This window comes from Drosophila yakuba, chromosome 2R (assembly GCF_016746365.2).
Source record: "Drosophila yakuba strain Tai18E2 chromosome 2R, Prin_Dyak_Tai18E2_2.1, whole genome shotgun sequence".
Classification (NCBI taxonomy): Eukaryota; Metazoa; Arthropoda; class Insecta; order Diptera; family Drosophilidae; genus Drosophila; species Drosophila yakuba.
This window is the reverse complement of record NC_052528.2, coordinates 4,259,594-4,279,411: the sequence shown is the minus strand read 5'-3', so window position 1 is coordinate 4,279,411 and position 19,818 is coordinate 4,259,594. Positions and strand designations below refer to the sequence as shown.

At 39.3% G+C, this 19,818-nt stretch overlaps 2 protein-coding genes across 2 annotated transcripts; one reads left to right on the top strand and one right to left on the bottom strand.

The window, feature by feature from the left end:
• The first annotated feature begins 600 nt into the window (after positions 1–600).
• On the top strand, positions 601–5,900 carry LOC6529261 (integrin beta-nu). Its single transcript, XM_002090230.4, has 6 exons — positions 601–849; positions 913–989; positions 1,208–1,394; positions 3,111–3,861; positions 3,952–4,147; positions 4,247–5,900. The coding sequence occupies exons 1-6, from the start codon at positions 756–758 to the stop codon at positions 5,345–5,347; spliced, it is 2,406 nt and encodes an 801-aa protein (XP_002090266.2). The 5' UTR covers positions 601–755; the 3' UTR covers positions 5,348–5,900.
• Positions 5,901–5,917: 17 nt separating this feature from the next.
• LOC6529260 (estradiol 17-beta-dehydrogenase 11) lies at positions 5,918–19,543 on the bottom strand. Its single transcript, XM_002090229.4, has 8 exons — positions 18,128–19,543; positions 10,817–10,970; positions 10,625–10,749; positions 8,300–8,410; positions 8,100–8,225; positions 7,920–8,041; positions 7,725–7,841; positions 5,918–6,353 (listed from the first exon to the last, which is right to left on the bottom strand). Exons 1-8 carry the CDS (start codon positions 18,335–18,337, stop codon positions 6,119–6,121), a joined length of 1,200 nt encoding a protein of 399 aa, XP_002090265.1. The 5' UTR covers positions 18,338–19,543; the 3' UTR covers positions 5,918–6,118.
• Between the last annotated feature and the right edge of the window lie 275 nt (positions 19,544–19,818).

Sequence of the window (19,818 nt, the reverse complement as noted above, 5' to 3'; positions counted from 1 at the left end):
CCAGATTATCAGTAGGCTTTTTCAACGAAAATCTACTCCATGGGATTTTAAAATAGGGTTATTTTCTTAATTATACTTGGAGAGGAGTTGCAATTTAAGAAACAGAATACTCACGTTAAATCATTAAACTATTTTATTTTTGTATATATGAAACTGTTGTTCATTATTTTATTTAAGTTTAAATAAAATGTTTTGGCTTATGTTAGTATTTTCGCTCCCTTACCATATCTGTTAGCTACAAAACTGACGGCTCCACATATTTGAAGTAGAGATATTTAATTTAATCTGTGCCTCTAAATGGAAGCAAGTTGGTTAATTATTTCTGGTGGAATGGAGTTTTAAAAACAGCTACTTATAAATATATATCACGTTTTATTTATGGTTTTGGTTGACACTAAAATAATAGAAGAAAATTATTACTTTCCAAACACAAATATTTTATAGTTGTTTTGTTTTATTAAATGAAATGTAGAGTGACTAAGACAACAAATGAAAGTGATTTGTTTTCATTTATTATGACTTATTACAAACATTTCTTCTCTTAAAAGTGTAATTTATACTAATCAATATATTTTCCCAATAGCTTCTCACGAATTTTTATCACGCTCACTTGATAAGATAGCACATACATATATCACAAAAAAAAGAGCGGAGCAATTTGTCGCCTTTCGTAGTAAACAAATATTAGTTACGCTGGACTTCAAAGGCCGAACGGTCGCTTGCCTCCTTTGCAAAAATAATATTAGTACAGCGATATGAAAATGACGTCCCTGGGCAGAAAGGCGTTCTTGTGGATATGTATGGTTTTCCTAATGGGAAGGATCTCTCACTCGGATGCGGATTCAATTGGTTTGTTAACCGGCTATCTTTAGCCTTACATAACGGATTTGTTATCGCAACTCCCTCACGCAGACGATCAGTGCAGGCACGCGGACAGCTGCGAAAGATGTTTATCCACTCATCTGGAATGCGCTTGGTGCACGGACAAGGTGAGTGCGAACGAGATGACAGTGGTAACAAAAATAAATAGTAACAAAGCAGGCAAGGTTCCGTACTAAAAAGTAGGTAACAAATAGCCAAAACTTCTATGAATCAGATTGGTAGTAGGAATTAATCAAATTGTAATCAATAAAATAAGTGCCAAAATATGGCAGAACTATTGTCATCCTTGCGATCTCAATCATTATATTATTTGGGTTTCTTTCAGGAATACCAAGTGGGATATCGCTGTCTCTCTCGCCGGCAACTTCTTATCTACAATTGCAGTGACCCGGATATATACGAGAACCAGCCGGTCCTAGATGTCCTTCAGGATAGGCCCCTAAAGGACTACGAAACCAGAGATCAGGCGGTTCAAGTGACACCCCAGCGGGCATACCTGAAGTTGGTGAAAGGTGTGTGTTTGGATTATTATTTTATATTGCTTTTCTTATCTTATCATATGTGTGTCACCGTGTGGCTAAGCCTCTCTCTTTCCCTCTAACACGTTATTATACCCATTACTCGTAGAGTAAAAGGGTATTCTAGGTTCGTCGAATAGTATGTAACAGGCAGAAGGGAGCGTTTCCGACCTTATAAAGTGTATATTTTTGATCAAGTTCGTCTGTCCGTCCGTATAAGCGTCGAGATCTCAGGATGTATTAGGTTACACAGTTTCCGGAGACATAGACACAGCGCTAATTTGTGCTGCCACGGCCATCTAACGCCCACAAACCGTTCAAAACTACCACGCCCACACTTTTGACAAATATTTTGATATTTTTTGCATTATTTTCTTAGTCTTGTAAATTTTTCTCAATTTTCCACGCCCACTCTAACGCCCACAATCCGCCAAATTTCTCCTTCGCACATCCACTAGCTGACTAACAGGTATCAGATAGTCGGGGAGCTCGACCATAGCGTTCTCTCTTGTTTTTCTCTATCGAGTGGATCACTTTTTTATTTCTCTCCCACCACTTCGTATTTGCTTTGCCGATTTGTTCCACATCATTTTGTGTACAACATTTTGTTTTGTGTACGCGCTTTGCTTATCGGCACCTTGTGGTTTTCACATCTTGTTATAGTTGTACCATTTGGCGTGGGAATGCCGTTCTTCCCTCCCTTTCTTTCCCCCATTTTTGTCACTCACTGGTCATAGTTCTTTGAACCCACTTTATAAGTATTGTGATCCCTGGAATCGCAGGACTAGCATTTGTTCCGGTGTTGATATGATCGAGCAAAAATGAATCATGGAAAGGGATCTTAATAAATAGATCACGTTTTCACGACCGGTAAATAATATTTCAATGAGTGGAGCACGATCAATTGTGTCGATTCGGATATGCTTAACTGCATTTTTTTTCAGTCTTACGAATTCACACATTCTTTATTTATAATTAACTAAATTCTCCGAAAAAATCAGATAAACACATTATATCATTATATTATATCATTATATTAAAATTTTTGCAGTTTGAAACCAGTTTTTGGGGTAATTGTTAAATGCATAATGACTTAGCTAGCACTGTTATTCCTCAGTATCAATAATGACGTTGCGTATATCTCAACTGATGTGGTGTTGAGTTGTCTTCATTGAGTCGCATTTTAATGTCTGTCAATAATTTTGTTTCTCCAAGAGCTTATTAACCAATTTAACAGCCATCAGAAATCTGACTGCGCTAAGAGGTACTGGAAACCCAGTTATTAAGTAAAAACGGTTGCATACAGAAGTCGGTTAATTGCATGCTTAAGGATTACAAGGAAGCCAAACATTTATCCTGGGTGTGAACTGGCTCAAGTGGTAATCAATGGTTACAAAGCACTAGTGGATTGCACAGCGAAAATAAGCTTGCACAAACGAAAAATAATTCATTTTTTTAAAATATTAATAGAACTTAATAGAGCATGAGTCCTTAAAATGTAACTGCTTAGAGTCCAGAATAAATGCATGAGTACTTAATATAAAGAGGGACAATTTCTCTCACTGCAAAAACCCAATGGGTGCGGAATATGCAGGAGACTGGTTTCACTCAACGTAGATGTGTCAGCCCATAAAACAGCTCATAAACAAGGTTGCTTTTCAGGTGCATAATAAACCGATCTATTACCTTTTATTCCTTTTTGTCCCGCAGGAAACACGCAAAGAATCAAGCTGAGTTATAGAACTGCACGCAACAATCCACTTGATTTGTACGTATTGATGGATCTAACCTGGACAATGAGGGATGACAAGGAAACCCTGGAGGAGTTGGGAGCCCAACTCAGTCAGACGCTAAAAAACTTAACAGGAAACTATAGACTGGGATTCGGTTCCTTCGCGGATAAGCCAACGGTACCCATGATTCTGCCACAGCATAGAGAAAATCCGTGTGCTGCGGAGCGGGCCAAGTGTGAACCAACCTACGGATATAGACATCAGTTATCGCTAACCGACGATATCCCAGCATTTACCTCGGCTGTGGCAAACAGCAAGATCACTGGAAACCTGGATAACCTCGAAGGCGGCTTGGACGCTTTAATGCAGGTTATAGTGTGCACCACGGAAATCGGCTGGAAGGAACAAGCTCGGAAAGTGGTGATCTTAGTAACCGATGGCTTTATGCATTTAGCGGGAGACGGGCTTCTAGCAGGTATTATCCAGCGCAATGATAAGCAGTGTCATCTGAATACAGCAGGTGAATACACGGGCTCATTGGACTACGACTACCCCTCGCTGGAAGAAATATATCGGGAGTTGCTTCGCCGCAAGATAAATGTAATCTTTGCTGTCACCAAAGAGGTGGTAAGCAGCTATAGGGAACTCAGTGCCCTAATGAAGGAAATCAGCTATGTGGATATCCTGAGTGCTGATTCCTCTAATATATTGGAACTAATCAAAAAGAGGTAAGTTAGGGTGTGGTGTGGCCCATTAATTTATATATCCTCGTATACTGCTCTTCTAAGATCCTAGATCTCACTTTTTCTAACTTTCAGCTATGAGAGTCTGATTACACGCACTCAGTTTGCCGATAATAGTCCGGACTTTATTGACATGGCATACTATACGGATTGTGGTGGTCAGTTTCCCAGTTTGCAAAAACGGAATTACTGCTATAATGTCAGTCTGGGCAAGCAAATTGATTTTTTCGTGGACGTCACCCTCAAGAAATATCCCGATAATCAGGATTATGTAAGACTAAGTCTGCTACTAAGTGGTGGAAACCCATAATTAAATTGATGGCTTGTTTTTAGATTTGTTATTTTATAGAACATTATCTTTTAATTTCAGAGCCACAAAATCCGTGTAGAGGAAACCTCCTTGAGCGAGTACATGGATTTGGATGTAGAGCTTCAGCGACCGTGTCCTTGCCAGGAAACTCCAGATCCGACCAACGAGGAAGGCCGTTTCCTATGCGATTATAAGGGCTTTTTGTACTGCGGAATGTGCAAATGCGACGAGGGGTGGACTGGAACCTATTGCACCTGTCCCACGGATGCCACAAATGTCACCAGCAATGAAGCTCTGCTCCAGAAATGCCGTCAACCGATTACGGATAAATCCACTTCCGAATTGGTTTGCTCCAATCACGGAGACTGTGACTGTGGCACTTGCCTGTGTGATCCTGGATATAAGGGTCCCTTTTGCGAGTGTCGCGAATGCCTGGACTGCGATGAAAAGCTGGCAGATTGTTTCTGCGGCCAATGCGTTTGCAAATACGGATGGTCGGGAACCAAATGCAACTGCGATGGGGACACCGATGCTTGTGTGGGCCCCACGGGCGAAATATGTTCAGAAAGGGGCACTTGCGAGTGCGAAGAGTGTCACTGTGAGGAGCCGTATTTGGGAAAATTCTGTGAAACTGATCCAGAAAAGGACAACAAACTGTGTTTGTTCTATGAGCCCTGTGTTACCTGCTTGATAGAACAAAAACAGGGAATGGGTGCTTGCGAAAACTTAACTGATATATGCAGCAGCTTGGATAGACAAGAAACCTATCCGTACAACTTTGTCCACGAGTTGGATCCCGAGCAGGATCAATGTTTGGTGAGACTGGTGAACAAACATGGCATCCAATGTGACAGCTTCTTCGCCTATCAGGTCATCGACCACTCAAACTTCTTGACCATCCAAGCAGTTGATTGCGAGCCCGTGGATTACGTGGCTATTGTGGGTTATATATCGGCATTTACTCTGCTGGCTGGACTTTTGATCATTTTCCTAGTTCTGTGGTGCATTCGAGCTAAGGATGCTAGGGAATATGCCAAGTTTGAGGAAGATCAGAAGAATAGTGTCCGACAGGAGAATCCCCTTTACAGAGATCCTGTAGGAAGATATGAAGTGCCCAAGGCACTAAGTGTTAAGTATGATGAGAATCCTTTCGCAAGTTAACTCGAAACTTCTTGTTTAAAAGTTATTAGGTTACACTGGTTGCCCTTCTTTTCGTCTTAAAATGTGAGTCATAATTTTTAAGCTCCTTTTATGAGAATTGCGAGTTGACAAAAACATTAATCCAAAAATAATTGTTAAGTGTTTATTAAGAAGTATTAAAAAGCCTATATATAAAAATGCCAATGAACGTCATTTCTTTCAATTCCAAGGCTAGTCACAACAATAGCACTTTAAGGTTTATGTTTTTATTTAATATATTTAGAACTTAAATTTGTTTTTATACATAAAAAATACATGAATTCGTTCAATAATTTGTGTACATCTAAGCTAATTGAAAATTATTATAGCTAAATAACGAGCAAAAGTGTAACAAAGATGGAATTCAGTTTTCAAATTGGACAACGCCTTTTAGCAAAAGGCTTTAATTTACTTTGTTTACAATAATCCGGCTGGGGAGGATTGTTTAAATTAAATGATGACTACTGGCAAATTGAAAATGCAAAACATAATCTTAACTTAAGAGGCTTTACAAATATACAATTCGATTAATTAAGGCTAAACGTGTTCCCCTTCAATCTACTTTAACTAAATGTAATATCACTAGATTCGTAGCTTAGATTAAGTATTGGTTTCTCCCAGTCAAAACGCCAACAACTCGAAATTCAATTACACATGCTCGTAACTCCACGCTCATAAAATGCACACGACGTTGGAAAAAGAATAATGTGAGCAAACAACTGGAGTGGATGGTGTGCTCTTGGTCTTGGGCGCTTAAAGGACTCGCTCCCCCAGCGACGGCGTCCTTTGGATGAGCATGGAGGGTGGCTTAGCCGGCAGGGTAACGCTACTTAGCTCAGCATCCAGAGCGGCAATATCGGCGGCCGTCGACTTGGAACTGGAGTTCAGCGGTACGGCGGGCACGGCTATGGAGCTGGGCAGGCCGTGGGGGGAGGCGTCGGGCACCAGGCGCTTCAGCAAGCCACCCACGCAGCCCCAGGGGAAGGTCCTGCGAAAATACAAGGAGGATGGATGAGTAAAGGTGGGCCCAGGCAAAGGTAAACATTGTGCATTATTTAGGCGAAACACATTAAAGCGAGGCCATTAGGCATGGTAATGGGGACGGGGTGCGCTTTGATTTGGTGTGGGGGGTTACCTACACTTGTCTAAGGCTTTTATTTTGCTTGACTAAAGAAAACAATGGCAAAAATTGAAATTTGTTTCGAATATTTTTACAGCACTTTACTGCTTTAATATTGCTATATAAGTTGTACTTTAAGTAAACAACACATTTCACAAATATAACTGGCCTGAAGTGAATAGTTTTTGGCAGTGTACTGGATGAGCGAGCACTCCCGCTTGGGTCTGCATTTTATCAAATTTTTGTATGAGGTAAATAGCGATGTGGTTACGCATTTAAATAGTGGATTATAATAAATATTGTTATACAAAAAACTAAAACAGGTCAACTAGACATAATTAATAAATATTTCAGATGAAAGCCCTAGCTAAACACTGTAAATACCTAATTATACCATTAGCTTTAATGAAATGTACATATATATATAAGGGATAAAGCACAAATAAATAAAAAAATAAAAAAATAAATAGTGGATTGCCTACTTTTCATTGGGAGTGCCACATAAAGTACATATGTATATGTAAATACTTTAAGGTTTTATTAAACTTTGGAATGATACCTATGATACAGCAAATTATGATATTGAATGGAACAAGTTCTTGTTCCTTCAACTTATTTGTTTTTTTACAAAATATTGTGCGGCTTTTGTATTTAATTCAAATTATGTGATTTTCCATGACGAAATAAGGGCCATCATTAAATCAAAACAAAAGAAAAGTGCGAAGAGTCTTTAACACTGACAGTTTTAAGCGTTTTGTTATGGGCGTTAGAGTGGGCGTGGCAACTTGGGTCAACAAACTTGTGCTGCAACTATGGCTCTGGTTTGTTGGTCTGCTTGCTGAATCTCAACTTTTTAGCTTTTGTAGTTCCTGAGATCTCGACGTTCATACGGACGGACATGGTCAGTTCGACTCGGCAATTGATCCTGATAAAAAATATATATACTATATACTCTTCCTTTTGCATGACGCATACTTTTCAACGAATCTGGTATATCCTTTTATTCTACGAGTAACGGGTATAATTAGCTGCAACACCTGCACCCTTTCCCACTACCGCATTTGGCTTATGTTCCCCTTGACAGGGAACACGACCATTAAATAAACTCAAATTAAAATATTTAAGTCAAGCTTTTACCATTAGGGCCTACAAGCACCATACAACATACATTATGGCACCTAATTAAGTGCGGCAAATTACAATTATTAGGCTGGGGCGAAAGTTCATTTGTTTACTTACCACTTGAAGGAGAGGAGGACCTTCAGGAAACCGGGAATGACGGCCAGTTTCTCGTTCTTCCTGATGGCCGCAATGACACGATCGGCCACATCGTTGGGATTCAGTGTGGGGACCCATCTGCAATCATTTACCCAGTCAAAACGTCAGTTATGGTGAATGGCGGTCGGGGTTAGGGAAGGTGGCTTTGGTACTCACCTGGCATTCACGTCGTCGAACATGCCAGTGGCCTGGATGAAGAAGGGGCAGATGCAGGTGGTTCGGATGTTCGTATGTCCAAGGACTTCCAGCTCCAGCCTCAAAGCCTCATCAAAGCCAACCTGTAATTATCGGTAACTCAGGAGGGGAATCGCAGGGGCGAAAATAAAGCACACTCACCGCTGCGAATTTACTCGCACAGTAATCGACCAATTTGCTAATGCCCACATGGCCGGCCAGCGAGGCGATCGTGGCAATGTGTCCTCGATCATTCTCAATCATTTTGGGCAGAAACGCTTTTGTCGTCTGCAACATTGAAACACCGGCGTTAGCATCCACATTCTGGCCGCAAAGTGGTTTTATGGACGTCGACGACTTACCCAAAAGTGTGCCATGACATTCACATTGAACGATCTCTCGATCAGATGGTCAGGTGTATCCAAAAGGTGCAGTCCAGATACAACGCCCGCATTGTTGATTAGCAGAGTAATCTGCAACGTAACCGAAAAATTACAAATTTTTATGTGGAATGTTGCAGCGACGAATGCATTATACGAATGCTTCTAAATTATACGAATTGAGTACACTATAAGATTAATGGAAGATCGTTATCTGTTAGCATTGCAACATGCTTAAAGTCGAAAAATATTTTATTCTCGATTTATTGATGAGTTACACTGGTAAACGCCTTGAAGGTGTGCCTAAGACATTCGCTGTGGTCGGTTCATAAAGTATTTGGTTTACGACCTGCCCAAGAACATAAATTTCGAAGGCAGTTTTTCCAGTTTTATTGATTTTTCAAGTTAGACTTATTTTGTAAGATTCGATCTTCAGTTTTGTCACTTTGTTTATTAAAGTTTCCTCGAAATCACTTAATTTGCCAAAAATGAAATCCTTCTAATGACAGCCAACCATAATGTCGAGCATGTCAAGGTCTTAATGCGAATAATGTAAGATGCTTGAAAACTTAAATAACAACCATAACTCACTTTGTCCCCCTGGAAACTATCCGATTACAGCTGGTGGTTAAATAAGTTAACAACAAGTGCACAACAATGATCCGATTTGAGGGCGAGTTCAAGTGCAAGTGGTGTGTGGGGCAGGGACAGGTCATACATTGCGTATGAGCGATTTTAAATTTGCCTCGCTGGAACCGGCAAAAACATTTAACGAGGCGTGCATTAAGCAAAAGCAACAACAACAGTGGCGGACCATTAAACCAAACAACAACATCGCCAGGCCATTAAAAAATATTAAATGTAATATTTCAGAGGGCTTCGAGCAATAGTAAAACTGAGAAGAATACAACATCAGATTTGAAACCTAAAAAAAGACAGCAAAAAGCAACGCGTCATCTGCATAACGCACGACTTACTAAGCAGTTAAATTTTGTTTCGCTTTTTTGTGGCCGCAGCTTTTATCTTTATTTAGTTTTTGTAACTTTCAGGTTCAGCGATGTTGCCGCTGTAATTATATAACTCTTTCAAAATGATTGCTTTGCTTATTGTAGCCTTTTAATGTTCTGGCTGCTTGCTTTTATGCTTGTCTTTCTGACATCATTTTAACCTCTTTCTATCGTTTTTCCTTTAGCTGTAATTTAAGCAAATAATTTGGGGGTTTTGGCAGTTCAGTAGACTTTGGAAATTGACCTGGACATGCATGATAAATAACCTAATGATGGCATTTTGTGCTTGTGACAGCAGCTAAAGAGCAATTAACTGAAATTTATGTTTATAATTGGAGAATTGGGTAAATATTGCTTACTTCCAATTAAAAGTGATTCTTGGCGGGGAAGTACAGCTTCTACAGCTAAAAATAACCAAGATCACAATATAAATTTGGAGCTATCACCTACAAAAAGCTAATAAACATACTTTGTCACATTACTCTCTCCAATCCAACCATGATGACTCACCATGCCTATTATATGTGAAGAGTGTTCTAATTGAGGGAACAAAGGTAAAAATAACAAACAATTTCAATAATTAGCAAGTAGTTTGATTAAAATATCGTCGCGAAAAGTCGCAAGAGCTTAACCGAAAATGTGAGGATTACTTTGAATATCTCTCACTTGCATGACTGCAAAGCCTGAAACTGCCCCAGATTGTGATAAATGAGCAGATCGAATGCGAAATGGCAACCAGTTTGTAGAAGACCGGATTGGACTCGGCTTCTGCATTTTCGCCGCCGTTTGTGTAATGTGCAACAATTTCTCAAGGTTGCCGCAACGATGACGATGCGCTCATGCATACAAATTTTCTTCTCTCCGCCCTGACTTCGGCTTAAATTTATGGCATGAATATGCATAAATGTGTTGCTACGGGGTGTGGCAGCCACTGTTGCAAGTCTTGGATGGTGCCGGCTTACATGTGTTCCGCGCTCCCAAGAAGAAGCCTGAGTTCTGGCCAGCATATCAGCCATTAAACGCCCCTTAGCAAACAATTATATGACGACTAGTCTGATGCCACATTAGGCGCTCGACTGTAAACAGCAATTACTGGACTTTTATGCTTCAATTCCCGGACGCACTTCCCGACTTTCGCCCTGAGTCGAAATATATGGACAATTCGATATTCGAGAGATAACCTGGACAAATTAAATGTATTCCTACTCGAATATCGAATATTTATTGTATTCCAAAGCCAATTAAAATAAAGTATTTTTTAGAATGGCCGAATAATCAAGTCAAATCACGCCGTACTTACATCACCGACTTCGTCTCTGATGACATCTGCTGCCTTGTAGACCTCCTCTTTTTTGGATATATCGACCACATAGCCCTTGCAATAGCCACCCGCATCTTCGACAATTTGGACGGTTTCCGCAATGCCTGCAAGAAACGGATTATGATGAAATTATTTGAAGACCCCCGAAAATCGCGTGATCCAAAGACTTACCCTTCTTGTTTATGTCCCAGATAACGACCTTGGTTCCCATTTTTCCCAGTCTCTCAGCTAGAAGGCGTCCAAGGCCGTTGCCACCACCTGTGATCAGTGCAATGTCTGTGTTGAGCTCCTTTTCGGGATAGCCGAAGGCAATGTAGTAAATATCCTGGAAGAGACGAAATATGAATTTAATTAGAGGAGCGCTACATTAATTTTCAAAAGAAGTTAATTAAATAGCAATTTGGCGAGGCTTCCATGGAACACCTTTGTCTGATATGGTTCATTGGATTTTTATCTTTCGTGTGTAAGAAATGATATGTATGTATATATATGTATCCTTTACTATATATTCCATAAGATTACAAAGGATGCAGAGGTGATCATTAGTATATTTGTAATTGTATACTTTAAATTGTTTATATATATAATGAACAGATAATATTATAACTCAAATTCATAAAGAATACATACCAAATTCAACAAAGTTCATTGATTGCAAGGGCTATCTATGATTGTCTAAACAAATCTAAAGAAATTTTAAAAAATATGTTCATCTATAAATTCCCATTTAACATAATATTTCTATCTTCCGATTTTACGCTATGCAAATGAGTTCGTCGCCTGAGTCTTTTGTTTTCTCGTCTCATTCATTTGCCTTATTCATGTATGTACATGTCTCTCTGCACAACAAACCCGATACGAGTCACGCGTTTGCGAATAGAGACAAATTCAAAGTTAACACAATACCCAAAGGAAGCCCAAACAAAGTGTAAGATTGTAGAGAACTTTTGCCACTTGGCATCTGCGTGTTAATAGACCGCTTTGCTGCCTTGGAAAACCTATTGAAGACGGCAGTGGGCGAGGCGAGTAGTTCACCTAAACTGGCCCGCAATTAATTGATATACATATGTAGGTAGTCCAACAAATTTGGTGAGCAAAAAGACGAAAGACTTTATGCACTCGATTAGTGTCAATAAACTGTTAAAATTTATGGCCATCGCGCCTCCTGTGCGGCCGTACAAAAATGGCTGGAAAGGGAGAGACAAAACAAAAGATTGAGGCGACGAACTTAATATTTTACATGTTGCACGGTAGCACTTTCTGGGCTGCACGCGGGGGCACCCCATAAATTTTCATGCCACACGCGAACTTGCCGCCAGCTATCCAGCCCATCCGCTCAGGGCACCTGGTTTCCTGGGCTGGTGCTTTTGCACCTGAGACGGAACCCGTGTTCGAACCCGGTCCGGCAAGCGTGTCCAATTATTTTGACATTAACAATGAATGTGTCGCAACTTTGTGGCTTTATATACTCTCAAATGATGGTGTCACTACTGATATATATGTAGAGCCCGACAAAATAAATTTCACCGAATAATTATATTTTAATTAATGGAGTTTCCAGTTTTGAGTACTACGATCAAAAGTACAGTAGAATATAAGTAATTTTAGCTTGGAAATTTAATAAGCAGCAATTCGCTTATATCACTTAATATCCATCACTTAATATTATTGAATTTTATCTCTTATAATGATTTCACTTGATAAATGTTACATTTGGATTGTTTGTACTCCAGGTAGTGCACATGAAGTGCTTTTATAAATATGTCTAAGCAAATGCAAGAGTAAATGGCTTTCGGTGTATAGAACGTAAAGATCTCCCCTTTATTTCTTTATTGCAAATGTTTTCCTGTCTGCCCGAAAAATGTTATCATAAATTATACAAAAATGAATCAAAGGCAACTTGTTACCAGTGTCTTGTGCAGGCTAAAGTCGCTGACAACTATGATGATGAGTTGCTTTTGGCCCTTTTCTTGTCATGCTACTGTTGTCAGCTCGTTGACAGAAATTTTGTCACATAATTCAACAGGCAATGTGCTCTTTTCCCGTCTCAACTCAAATAACAAGGACAGGAAGCGCGCAATTATAATTTATACATAATGCGATAATCAACATAATAGGCGCAGCGTCTTCTTTTTATGTTGTGCTGTGGCATAAGAAGACAGAAGTATGCAAATTGAAATCAAATTAAGTGGACAAGAATGAAGGAGAAATGTGTGCGCGAGATCACGGAAATTTTTCAAGACTTTTATTCAACAAATGTAAATTTTGCAGACAAGTTTCAAAATTTGGCCGTGTCATTTGAGAATTTGTTAGTCTGCTGTAACTATTTAAAACCTGCCGAGTCAACACACCATCCATTCAGTTGGGTTTATTGGTCCCGCAGCTTTTGACGCTAGTTTTTGTCTGTCTTTTGATTCTCTGGTGATTGTCAAGGTCCAACGCTTCGACCTTTGTAACACACGGAAGGCCACAAAATCGGATTGATCTTGGATGAATTGATGTTTATTTGATTTACTTGCGTTAACTGATTGGAAATTTTTCAAAGGTCTTTGCCATTTAAAAAATGATGAATGGTTATTTTATTTGTAACGGAAACTTGAATATTATTGGCCAAGAATTTATACGAGTTAATTATCGATGCATTTGATCATTATATAGTCGCTATAAAGACTGGAAAATTGTTTACATTTGAAGGTTTTCTTCTTGGTTTCTATATTTTGAATTGCAATTTATTATTTTTAAGTTCTTATAGTTTAGAAGGCTAAGTTATTTTTTTTTACTTTTATTGAAACGCTGCAACCAACATAACTAGTACTAGCAAGCAAATCTCCATAATTAACCCCAGTTGCACAAATGAAAAAATGTTTAGCTCATTAGAGCTGTTTAAACATTAATTAACACGAGTCTTCCCCCTTCGCTAGCTCCGTTAAATAGCTTTGGAGTTCTCTCATGTCTGGGAATTGCGAAAATCTTGCATAATATATGCAAACTAAATGCCAAACGTATGATCTCCGGATTGGAGACTCCTTTCGCGCGCAGACTTCTAAGGCGCTAAGCCGGCTTGGCTGTTTTCATTCCCGCCATCTTCATTACCACCATCATTTGTGGTAGCTTTGCTCTTAGCCAGTAATCAAATGTTTGCAGACAAAAGCAAATGGACAAACTTGTTTCGCTCTCTCAGTTTTTCGGTACCAAGAGAATTGCGAAAATATCAACAAGCCGAGTCGCCGAAGTCTGGTTAACATGGTTAATGTGGTTAACGTGGTTCTAGTGCCGGCCGAAAGTGAAACCGAATACCTCAAACTGGCGGCCTCTTGCTCAACCAACAAAAGCTTGATACCGAACACAGTCGCACCTGCTGTCGGCCGAATTGGCTCAAATTTTGCCCATTTGCTGTAAGTCGGGAGAAAAACTCAAAGTGGCTTTGAGTGCACTTTGCGCGAATGAGCCAAACAAAAGACTTAAGGCACGAACTTGCCACAAAACATTGTAAGCGCCAATGCAATGTTGCCAATGCTCAAGCAACTGGCAGACGTCGACTGCTAGACCGCCTCTTTGCTGACCTTCTTCGCCGAATCGCTTAAAACCGAGACACCAACAGTTGCAATAAAAATAAAAAGCAAAACAGCAACAGGCGCATCGAAGGTTCGGTTTGCCTGACCTAAAATACCCTACCAATTGCCAACCAAATAGTTTAAAAAATAAAAAAAAACAAATAAATAATAAGAGTTAGTCAAATAGTATTAAGATTTTCAACTGTACGGATATGAGAGAAGGATTTTGTGTTTCCTCAAATAATTCCATTTCTTTTATTTTAAAAATGTTCCCTATTGCATATAAGAAAATTTAAAATGTACGTAGTTCAAAATTAAAGTTGAATAATTTTACAGAGACCCCTTATTTATTTATCAAACAATAAAGTACGATACCACCAAAAAAGTGCAAAGGCATCAGAAAAAAATACTAAACCTGAAATTGAACCCCTCGGACAACAAATGCATTAAGCTGTAGCATTGTGTATTGCATTTGAATCGAGTAGTCTGCACTCCCCTCCCCTCATACACTTGAACGCTTTCAGCCTGTCTGACCAATTGGCCAATGATTTTGTACTTTAATTTTTGTTTGCTCATGTCTGGCTTCTCATCGCTGTTTTGCTTTTTTTTCACTTTTTGTTGCTTTTAGATGGCTGTCATCGGTTGCCGGTACGGCCTTCAATGGTGATTTTCATTTATGGATTTTTGAAAAATTAGCATCATAATAAAGGTTTCTAGCAGTGTATTTGCCTAAGAGGCACGCGCTCATAAATCGCACAATCGAGTTCTATGCGATCTCGGTTACTGCCACCTGTGAATTGAGTGACTGGAGTCGTAATTTGTCTGCAAAAGCGGATATTTGCCAAGTCGAACTCAGCTGCAACGGATATGTAAGTGATTAGCTCGAAGTACATTTATTTTAAGACAGTAACTCGTGGTGTCATTTTCTATTCTGGTAAAATTAGTGCTATTTCGGGTGGTAAGCACTCACTTGTATTGCAAAAGTTTCTTTGCAGTATAAGTATAAAAGATACGATTAAAAGAACATAGGCATGGAGTAGAAAATATAAAATTATAACATTTTTATTTCGTCTTATATAAAAAAATTATAACTATTCCTAAAAAGTGCAAATGGATTGCAATTAATAAAAGTGTGTCAAAATATTACTTTAAATTACTTTTAAAAAAATAATTTTACTTCCTCACATAATTTTAAAGTGATTGTTGGCCAGCACAATTTGTGCTTTTTTTTCGCGATGATATACAATTGGCTTCCAGACAGTTTCTTTTCTGTTTCTTGTCTTGAACACATATTACACGCGCCCCGTAACCCATTTTTCAGGCTGGCACATACACTGGCAACCGTAAATCAGTCGAAAGCACAAGGCCGCTTGCGGGTTATGAACCTGCAACCAGCCCGGTCTCTAAGTCAACAAACGACTTGCGGCTTGCACGGCTTGCGAAGAGGCGAGCTCAGGCAACGGCAACCCATCCAGTAGTATGATATTGTGTTTAGCTATTAGCCTTTCGGGGGCCGCAAACACTTTCAGTTTCGATTGCGTTTGCGTTTGCAACGCACACACAAGAGCCAACGAATGCCCGCGAAACTGCGGTGGCTGTTGTAGTTACTACAAATACAATGCGATATGTGTGTGGATGTGTGGGTCTTGCGGCTAGCTAATAAAAACAGGCTCCCCAAGTGGCCAGCACCACACCACGAGCCGGCAAAATGCAAAAGTTGAACTAGGTCAACAAGCCAAACGCTGCCGCGCAGTTGACAGCAACTTCGGCAGCGCGCAGTAAATCTGCTGAATTGGCTCTCATTACAGGCCCAAGCACTCGGAGAAACAAGGCCCGAAATGGTCAAGAATACGAATATTGCTTACTGTAAGCAATCAGGAGATGTGTAATTGAATACAAGTACTAATTTAGACTCATCTAAAACTCATCGGAACTAAAATTGGTACTTCAAATCCAAATTTAGTTGAGTTAATAATGCCAGGTTAAAAGTTCTAAATTTTTCATTTTTTGATCATGCCTAGTTTATAGATAAAATTAAACGGAATATCTTAAGATGTTGTTAAAGTAATTTTATAACTGTGTACCAGAGCGCACATAACTTCGCCTCTCTTTCCATCGCGTAGGTGGAACTTCCAGCCCAAGTTTGTTGCCCAAGTCTTTTGTTAAATGCATGCCAGCAATGCATTGACATAAATCGGGGTACTTATGCTCCATGGGTATCCGCCCAGTAACCGATTGTTAATTCAATCACAACAATCGGCGTGCAATTTGCACATCTGCCAACTATCATCGACGAACAAGTCAAGCGGATAACGTTTAGAATCATCATTTAAGCGTTTACTAAATCTGTGAATTAACATGCTAATTCATTTGTCTTTTTGAGTCGCCGATTTTCCATATCGCCGGTTGGCATGCTAATGTCAACAGTTTCAAATCGTCTCTATTTTTATGGCCCTCTCCCATGCAGCTGAGGAATACCGATGGAACTGGCTATTGTGCCACACATATATCACGATCATATCTGACTAACCCCTGGCTACGAAAAGGTTTTTTTTTCCCCTTTTTTACGGTAAAGTGAAAATATAATCACCGCAAACCAAGGCTTACGTAATAAAATTGAAATTGCTTTATCGTCTTTTATTTTTGGTTATTTAAAAAGCACTTTACGTGTCAGAGTGTTAGTTTGAACCCGATACGGGTCTGGGCCCAATTTTAAAATTCCAGCGATCTTTGGCGCCTATGAGTTGGTTTATTGTCTCGAACGGCCTAATAATATTTTCGGTTGTAGTTCTCAGAGTTTGCACCCTTATTTAACTGTGTAAATCTATTAGACATGTGACCAATCTCGCTTTTAAAATTCGTATTGTTTTTTAGATAGGCTGCCTGGCAACGCAATTAAAGTAAATTGGCAGCCTGCTTTTGCTTAGGGTAAGTTTATGATTAATTTGTATAATTTTTTCTGATTTTTAAATATTGAGTTTGAGTAATAAAGGTTCTTCGTTAAGCGTCTAACTCCTGTTCATATTTTCTGACCTTAGCTTATCTTTATTTAATCAATTAACATGTTAATGCATTGATAACTCAATTCCTAACTGGTTCCGGCAATCCATTCCCTCCCCGATGGCATCTCGAATGCCAAAAATCGCGAGTCAAAATAAATTATCGTTTACGGTCTGGTTTACATCATCTCGGGCAGTCCCTAAATCACCAGTACCCCTCTCTCGGATCCAGAGATACGATCTGAAAACTTGTCTCCGCTGGATCTTAATGCCTTAAATCTCTTTCACGGTTCCAATTAAACGCCACACGTGCTGCCATCCGCAGTGCCCATTACCTTTGGCCATATATCACACACATCACATCCTTTCCGCTGCTAATTAAATAAGTTAATCGCAACCGCTGATTATTTTTTTCAGCCATGCGATCGCCAGACTTTCAGTTGCAAGTTAAATTCTCGCCAAATACGTTGACACATTTGACCGAGTGCCGAAGGTAAAATGCGTTTGCTAAATCGCACAATGCTGCTAATCAACCAAAGTCAACGCGAAGGTAAATTATTCTTCAAGCGGAGGAAGCAATTGAGTCTTAGCAATCGCTCAACCATTTTTATTAAACTGTTTTAAACAAAAGTGAGAAGGTCTCGGGCATACAGCACTTCAAGCGACAATATGGTCTTTCATTTGATCGCTCAAAAATTAGGAACCTTTTGTTTATGGCTATTTTTTATTTGCTGATAATTAAAGCTAAAGCAAATTTTAGCTTTGCTTAATTAAATCAAAACGCTAGGAAGGTCAAAGGCAACTTTTTTATGGAATTGTTAATTTAGAGTTTCGTGATATTTTTTGTATTGATTCGAATTTGAATTACACCAGCCCTGCAACATTGGTAGTCCCTAATCAAGTCGATATTTCTAACATTTAATACTTGCCTGCAGGATGTATCCAATGCAGCAGATGATGAACCATGCCACGTCCGCAAAGGCATCCCAGCTATTCCACAGGACTTGGCGCCAGGCGTCCGCAGCAGAAGCGCCTGCCTCCTTTTTAGGGTGGACCACGCCATTGGCATTGGGATGGGCGTGTCCGTTGGCCAGGATTTGCGCGTTCTCGACGGGGTGCTCGTTGTTATTTTTCTCCATTTTTACGCAGACTGGCACTGGATTTGCTCGATTCGACTATGATCTGCTTAGATTTCGGGGAATTAATCACACTTCGCTTAAACACAGGTTTTCTATTTAATTAGCTTTTGATTTATGTAATTTCTCGTTGTTTTTGCCCGTTAATTTAAATGCGGATGAAACACAACCGCAAGCAACAGACGCGATATTAATTTGGATTTGTTTTGAGTTTGTTTCGTGAGGAATTGCGTTTTTGTATCTTAGCTTATTCCGTATTTAGTTTGGATCTGGGGACTTTGCCTGATTTTGTCGGATTTTTCCGCACTGCACGTCCGCTCTCGTGAGCGTAGCAAACGAATTTGAACGTTGTGGGCTCGAAAGGAATGAATTTCGACTTCTTATTTTGGCGCGCTATTGGATATATCGCCGGCGTCGACGTCGACGCCGACTGCGCTGCGCTGCTTACCGCTCTCCGCTCGACCGAAGCCGCGCTTGTGACGTCATCGAGCTTGAACCGCAGCTTCGGCTGGGATTATAGTATTTTATAAGTTTTCTTTTTTTTTTTTTTTTGTTTTGCTCGCGGTTCTTTTGCTGCTTTGGGCTGCGCTTCGCCTTAGGCTTGTTATTTATTTCCCTATTTCGCTTTTTGTGTAATTGTTTAAAATAATTAAGATTTATGTTTCTATGTATTTTTCATAAATTTATCACGCGGCGCTAAAAGGGTCGGCATAAACACGGCTAATTAGAGTTATGAAACACCAAAGATAAATTGTTATAAAAAGTCAGTAAAAGTGCATTAGCACTTGAAATTTGTACACCTCCCACGTGGCTCATTATATTGACGAAATGACCCACGTTTTCCAATACTAAAAATTAATTAAATGGAGTAACTAAGAATTACTGCACTTGATTTTTGGTTTACAAATTGCCTAATTAAAATTTATTTATAAAAAACATATTACTTGCCCAATGGACTGCGATAAACTATGTACATCTGAGTTATTTTTTTGATTCTAACAAAATGTCTACAACGGAATGCTTGGATGAGGAATCAGTTTGCAAATTTAGACTTAGGTATTTAAAATATGTAATACACCAGCAGAATGCTTTTAGAATGATTTCAAATATTGTTAATTTACTTATCACTCCAAACTTTCCTAAAAGCACATATAAGTTGGTTTATTTTAAATAGATAAATACGCAAATTATCAGTAATGATAATTTAAAAATTTTTTGCAGTTGATATCAAAATATCGCAATAACTTATCATTAAACTACAAAATCCTACCGATACTTTCCCCTCAAGTCCCGACATATTTTATTTTACTTTATTTGTGCTTTGGATGAAAGTCGACTTAAGCCAGCTTATATCCTCTTTCCTTGTTGTCAACATCGCAATGCACTTTGTGCTCTCTTTCCTTTTCATTCCTTGTGTTCCTTTCCCCTTCTTCTACGCACACATGCAAAGCCACAAAGTTCGATTTGGTCTCTTGCTGTTTTCT